Genomic DNA, 7,125 nt, shown 5'->3' with positions numbered 1-7,125 from the left:
AGAGAGAGAGAGAGAGAAAGAGAGAGAGAGAGAGAGAGAGAGAGAGATGCCTGGGCAATTCCATGACTGGACTAGCAACAATGTTGTTATACTATGTGAGATCTGTTAGGAATTCAGAGAAGTTATTCTGAAAGGGAAAATTAACATGCACAATTAAAATCTGAGAAACTAACCCACAGGTTCAATTACTTAATCCTATCCTCATCATCATCATTTAGCATCCGTTGTCCATGCTGGCATGGGTTGGACGCTTTGACCAGGGCTGGTAAGCTGAGAGGCTGCACCAGACTCCAGTCTGATTTGGCATGGTTTTCTACGGCTGAATGTCCTTCCTAACACCAACCACTCTGAGAGTGACAATGAGTGCTTTTACATGCCACTGGCACAGGTGCCAGTTACATGACACCAGTATCTGCCATGACTGCTATTTTATCTTGGCTTGATCTCCTGACTGGCTCCCATGCCGGTGGCATGTAAAACGCACTATCCAAACGTGATCGATCCCAGGCCCACCTGACTGGCTCCTGTGCTGGTGGCACATAAAAAGCACCTGTTACACTCTTGGAGTGGTTGGCGTTAGGAAGGGCATCCAGCTGTAGAAACATTGCCAGATCAGATTGAAACCTGGTGCAGTTGCTGGCTCTCCAGACCTCAGTCAAACCATCTAAGCCATGCCAGCATGGAAAATGGACGTTAAACGATGAAGATGATGAATTCCATTTATTATCAGTATCTCTGTAATCAATACTTACTCATTCACTAAGAAACTGTGGAAATAAGAAAACAGTTTCTCATCTCAAATAACCATTAAACTTGGTACTTACCAAAAGTAGTCTAATGTTGCAGCATAGACCCTCTCACGAAGTACACTGCGGCTTAAATTGTTAGGAAGAAGTACCCCTTGTAGAAGAGATAGACCCATTGTTAACAGCCTGGAATGTTAAGATTGATTTATTATTAATGTTTGGAGTTAATTTACAGCTTTCTTCTTCATTTCATAAATTTTACATGACAGGAACAGATATTTAAGGAATTAACACAAGAAGAAATAGAAAAAAAAATTTTTATAATTTCCCAAGAAATATTTTAAATTAACAAGTAGAGTTAATTGCTACATCAATATGGCTGTTCAATGTTACTACTGTTTTAACTCCAGGCAGATCTTCCACCAGCTGGTTATAGGTGCAGCCTGCACCCTGTATATATTGCAAGCAGGGGAGCAAACCCCTACTACCCTCCAGCAGACAATAGGATCACAAGATCGATTCAGTTTCGAGCTAGTTTTGTTCATCCTCAGTCGTGAACACCTGTTGCTAGAGAGATGGCCAGAGTCTGCTCCAGCAAGCAATATACAGAAAGCAAAGTGACCATCAGTCATGGGTTTGCAAAGCAGCTATTACAAATCAGGTAACCTCTTTTTCAAAGTGAAGCGTTATAAAGGAAAACAAAACATGGGAACTAAAGGAAACATTAGATTGACAAGAAAGGCAAAGAGGGGGACTTTGGTGTAGCCATGTGATTGTAACTAGAGCACCTTTGGTCATAACTCTGCTATCCTCGGGTTAAATAATAACAGTAATACAAAGATAGTCTATAATCTGAGAGGTCTAATATACTGATTAAGTCAGAGATGAAACATTGGTGGTGGGTAGTAGCACATTGTGAAGGTAATGAACAAAAGCAAAAAGAGGGCAACACAGAAGGGACAGGTTTTAACAAATATTGTATTGGTTTAATGGAAGGGAAGGACTGCTGACGTTTCAGACAATAGTCCTTCATCAGAAGAAAAGTAAAGGAAAGGTGTGAAAGAGAAAAGATGATTGGGAAGAGAAAAAATGGGCAACAGGTGAGGGGGGGGAGGTAAGAATGCATTATTAATCGTATATATATAATAATATAGTATATAATAACAATTTCAAATGTTGGCACAAGGCCAGCAATTTCAGGGGAGAGGATAAGTTGATTGCATTCAATTACACTAACCCCAGCACTCAACTGATACGTATTTTATTGACCCCAAAAGGTTGAAAATGTCAACCTTGGTGCAATTTGAACTTAGAAATGGACAAAATGTCGCTAAGCATTTTGCTCTGTGTGCTAACAGCTCTGCTAACTCACTGCCCTAATATAGTATATATTATGTACATATATAGATGGACAATCCAATTCAAACAGTAGCTTAGAGATCATATAGAGAACTAAAGAGGAGGAGAATCGCAATTGAACAGAAGATTTTATTGATTATAGGTTTGTTATTGTTTTGGGGTAGTACTGCATGAGGGGGTATGTGGGTGTTACATAATCTCCAGTCAGATTGGATCTAGCAGAATTATTGATCAAAAATATTCCAGCCACAATTATCTTGGTCATTTTTTTTCTCTCAAACATAATGTCTCCAGCCTTTTCATTATCAAGTGTCATTTCTATTTTAAGATGGCGCAATGTGCTGTGAGGGTGGTTTGGCTGCTATTTCTAGCAGGTGAATCGACCACATTCAGACTTCCTTGTTAAATTGTTGAGCCACCTATAAATCTGGCAGTATCTGAGTAATTAACATCAGCAATATACATTTCATAAACTCAAGGCGGCAAGCTGACAGAAACGTTAGCATGCTGGGCAAAATCCTTAGTGGTATTTCGTCTGTCTTTACATTCTGAGTTCAAATTCCACAGAAGTCGACTTTGCCTTTCATCCTTTCAGGGTCAATTAAATAAGTACCAGTTACGTACTGGGGTCAATGTAATCATCTTAATCCCTTTGTTTGTCCCTTTATGTTTAGCCCCCTGTGGGCAATAAAGAAATATACATTTCATAAACCCAATATCAAGGATAAACAGATATAAAATATCCAGATATCCAAGAAGTGAAACCGGGACAGCCTAAAAAAACTTCTCAGTTAAATTAAGACCCCTCTGAAGGATATATTTGATTGATTTTCATAATTATTGTGGTTATTCCATTGTTATTATGAAACATTATTTTCAGATTAAGGACTTTCACTTCACAGTTTGCATTCAAAAAGTTTTTCAAAATCAAATAACTGTAAAGACCCTTAACTGACTTTTGGCCCTCATTAGCGAAATAAAAATAATTTTTGAAGTAATAACTGTTAAAGCCTCTCTCAGTAGCTAGGTAAAATTTTGTTTCAATGTAAACAATGTATAAATTTTCTAATAGAAAAAGGGTTCTGCAAACCTGACTCTTGGCCCCAAGGCAGCTGGGTGTCGAGAAATTAATCCAGGCTGTTTCCCCACACTAATAGAGAGAGATTTGTGAAGCAGGGAAAGCAGGATGCCCACTTGATCAACACTGCAGTAGCGTGCAATTTCAACACGTTCAGCGAGAAACTAGAAACAAAAGAAGATTAAAAACAAATTTTATAAAACCTAAAGGAAAAAATCATACAAGAACTCTAACATCATCACCATTTAATGTCTGTTTCCCATGCTCATATGGGTTAGCCTGTTTGACAGGAACCAGCGGGCATAACCTCCTTTGTTTAAACAATGGGTAAATGTATATGCCGCACTTAGCACATATGTTTATTTATTATTCTTTAACAAGAATAGTATTGGCAGTAACTTGGAAGTCTCAGCTTGCTTAACTTTCATTGGACAATGCAATGAAAGCTGAGAAGGTTAAAACTTCAAAGTCAATGTTAAAGAATAGTTATATACTCAACAAAGAGTATTGAGTAATCCTTCAGTTTCATTTAAATTATTTATATAACAACAACTTAAAAACAAGCATTCATCATTATCATCATCATTTAATGTCTGTTTTTCTTGCTGGCATGGGTTGGATGGTTTGACAGGAGCTTGCAAGGCCAAGGGCCGCACCATGCTCTATTGCCTGTTTTTATATGGTTTCTACAGCTGGATGCCCTTCCTAATGCCAACCACTCCACAGAGAGCACTGGGTGCTCTCTTCATGGCACCATCACTGCATCCACATAGTGGGACTGAACACTTAATCCACAGGGTTCTAAAGTGACCACCTCAACCACACAACCATGCCTGCAGCCATAATCGAAATACCTGAAGTAATAAATAATTAATAGTTAATAACGAGGAGTAAAATTACCTTCGTCCAGATCTGATGACCAGCTACATGTGGAGGATTTGGATCAAGAATTTGGTCCTCGGTTTTAGCTAAAGGATCAGGCCGAGGTTTGTCCTCAGCAAAGATGCCAAGTTTCTTATCAACTGTCATCTGCCAAGCCATGGCCATTTCACATAAGAACTGAAAGATCAGATGTAACAAAAAATAACATGTGAAGGAGAGAAGCTAATTAAACATGCATGAGGGCTTTCAACAAACGTCTGAAGGGGAAATATAATCAATGATTCTTAAAAAACAAACAAAATAGATACCTCAATACTAAAATCAGGCCGAGCAGCAAGAAGCCATTCCCAGCATGTAACAGCAACTTCCATAGTTCTTTCTGTGAAATCCTTAACAGGAACCCAACACAAGGTATGAAGTAATTGACGCTTGAGTTCTGTTAAAGTGAAAGAAAGAGTAAATACAACACAATATTTGTAATTATGTGATAGCAAACTGAATCACATTTAAGTTAATGTTCTTCTAATTAAATGTACAATTTGTTCTGGTATCCCACCACCACCATTTTTATCTTCTTTCCAGCTGCTTCCACTCACCCTTATATAATGAGATGGAGCCATGTATCTTCTTTCTAGCAAGACACCTATATCTCTCGATTGTAATTTAGCTTTACAACACTTGGTATAAAGCCACCTCCTCTTCCCCTTTCAAATATATTCCCACTCTTTTGGGGAGTTTTTTCTTATCTTGCAAGTTACTCAATGACCTTCACTTGAGCCAGTGTCATGTAAAAAGCACCCAGTATGCTCTGTAAAGTGGCTGATGTAAGGAAGGGCATCCAGCAGTAGAAACGTTGTTGAATCTTGTCAAACTGTCCAACCTACGCCAGCATGGAGGGTGAATGTCAAATGGTGAAGACAACATCCACTGTACTTGCTTCTTTTTTTGCCAATGTTGAAGAATTATCCTGCTAAGCAAGAAGACATCTTGTATTAACCAACTGATTTATGTCAGTGGATACAGTATGCTTTATTTTGCTAGATATTTCCAGTTTCTCAGCAACCATCCCTCACACTTTGACTATTCTCTCTGCTTTCACATACTTAATAACAATTTCAATCACATAACTGAACAACAAACAATCTTGATAACTGAAGCTCCTGTTAGCTCTCTCCCATCGCCATCATCATTTAATGCCCATTGTCCCTGCTGCCATGGGCTGGAAGGTTTAACAAGGACCTGATAGATCAAAGGACTGCATCATACTTTGGCATTGTCTGCTCTGACATTGTTTCTATGGCTGAATGCTTTTTCGAATACCAACCATTTTACAGCATGTATTGGGTGCTTTCCTCATGCTGCTAGCACTAGTGAGGTTGCCAAGTAGCATGCAAGAGTATGCACCTCAAGACAGGTGGCTTTATGGAAGGTGATGAAGGGTTAAAGTATGAGAGAAGGGCCCAGAGCAGAAGAGGGTTTTAGCTGTAGAGGGACCACATGGCTACTCACATTTTAGAAGTGGTGTGTGTGTGGGGGGGGGGGGTGGATTGAGGTGGAGTGGGGAAGACTTAAAAATAGTGGTGATAAGGTGTCAGAGTGGACCTGAAGGTACGAGGTGAGTAGAAGTGAGTGAGGACAGAAGAACAGGGAGTGTGGGAATATGGTTGAGTGGAGGTTGCAACAGTAAATGGGAGAGAGAAAGAGACAAGGAATGGGTGAGGGTAGTGAATATAATAAATGAAGATCAAGTGTTGAGCTGGATGATTATTAGGAGAGGCAGAGAAGCATAAGTGACCGTTGTGGTGATTGGACAGGGTCAGAAACTGATCTCAGCAGCCTCTCATTCTCTGCTGCATCTTTCTTGTTGGCATCAGTTTGAGTGGAAGCAGCTCTATCCTTCCATACACATTTTTCACAAACACTGAACCACAGCTTTCTTGTGTCTCTATGAACAGGTCACTGGCACTATTCCACCGGACTAATAACAATGAAAACAGGACGCAGGAGCTACTATGCAGTCAACAATCAGTTACAAATAACAGTCAAATCTCCCTCAAATCACACCTTAATATCTCGTACAATGGCAGAAACATTAGCACGCTGGGCGAAATGCTTAGTGGTATTTCGTCTGTCTTTACATTCTAAGTTCAAATTCCACCGAGGTTGACTTTGCCTTTCATCCTTTCGGCGTCGATAAATTAAGTACCTGTTGTATACTGAAGGTGGTCTAATCAACTGCCCCCCCCTCCGTCCCCCAAAATTTCAAGCTTTGTGCCTAGAGTAGAAAAGAACAGGAGGACCCATTAGATAATGATGTCCTACATACCCTTAATAAGATGGCATGGTCATAGTTGGAATGCCTTTGATCATCAATCTGCTTGATCCAGATTGGCACGGGGCTAAACATCAACAACTACTAATAACAATAAAGAAAACCGTTTTACTAATTACAGCATATTAATATGAACTTACCTTTAATTGAAATAAGAAGTGCACATACTCTGAACATCCCTGCTTTGATCTCTTCTGATTCTTTAAATAGAAAAATTAATAATTCCTCGTTTATTTTCATTTTCAAACAAGTACAGAAATGTTAACATCATCAAACATTCTTTTAATGGATCTCATTATATCACAGGTTTCACTTGTAAGAAATATTCATTTATTTTTATTAGAGACATTGCCAAAATTTGAAAGAATGATTTGGAATTGAACTAATCTTAATATATCGCTACTTCTCCCACATTCTTTAAAGCATTGAAGAATGGCACACAATTTTGAAAATGGTGTTTGAGTTTTGAAACTGTTATTAAAATGGGTTTCAAAATTGATATTTAAGTAAGTTTTAAAATGTCTGGTGAGCTTGAAGTTAATCAGAAACACAAAGTGATGCTGCCAAGAAAACCTAAATAGAAGGATGAAGAAGAAAAACCTCCCTTACATTTTCTGCTATTCATGAAGTTGTACCGATGGTAATGGCATCTTCATTTATTTAGTATCTCTCTCTCTCTCTCTCTCTCTCTCACACACACACACACGCACTCTCACACACACACACAC

General features: G+C 38.8%; 1 protein-coding gene across 6 annotated transcripts in view; it reads right to left on the bottom strand.

The window, feature by feature from the left end:
* LOC106872207 (phosphatidylinositol 4-kinase alpha) overlaps window positions 1-7,125 on the bottom strand; it is a 140,131-nt gene that overhangs the window by 47,992 nt on the left and 85,014 nt on the right. For all 6 annotated transcript variants that reach the window (XM_052969097.1, XM_052969100.1, XM_052969101.1 and 3 more), the window contains 5 exons: window positions 6,538-6,597; window positions 4,374-4,501; window positions 4,084-4,242; window positions 3,196-3,347; window positions 825-932 (listed from right to left, as the gene is read on the bottom strand). In XM_052969097.1, the coding sequence (XP_052825057.1) occupies window positions 825-932; window positions 3,196-3,347; window positions 4,084-4,242; window positions 4,374-4,501; window positions 6,538-6,597 (607 nt within the window). The remainder of the gene's footprint in view (window positions 1-824; window positions 933-3,195; window positions 3,348-4,083; window positions 4,243-4,373; window positions 4,502-6,537; window positions 6,598-7,125) is intronic.

This window comes from Octopus bimaculoides, chromosome 6 (assembly GCF_001194135.2).
Source record: "Octopus bimaculoides isolate UCB-OBI-ISO-001 chromosome 6, ASM119413v2, whole genome shotgun sequence".
NCBI classification, from domain to species: Eukaryota; Metazoa; Mollusca; class Cephalopoda; order Octopoda; family Octopodidae; genus Octopus; species Octopus bimaculoides.
This window is presented reverse-complemented; position numbering and strand designations above follow the sequence as displayed.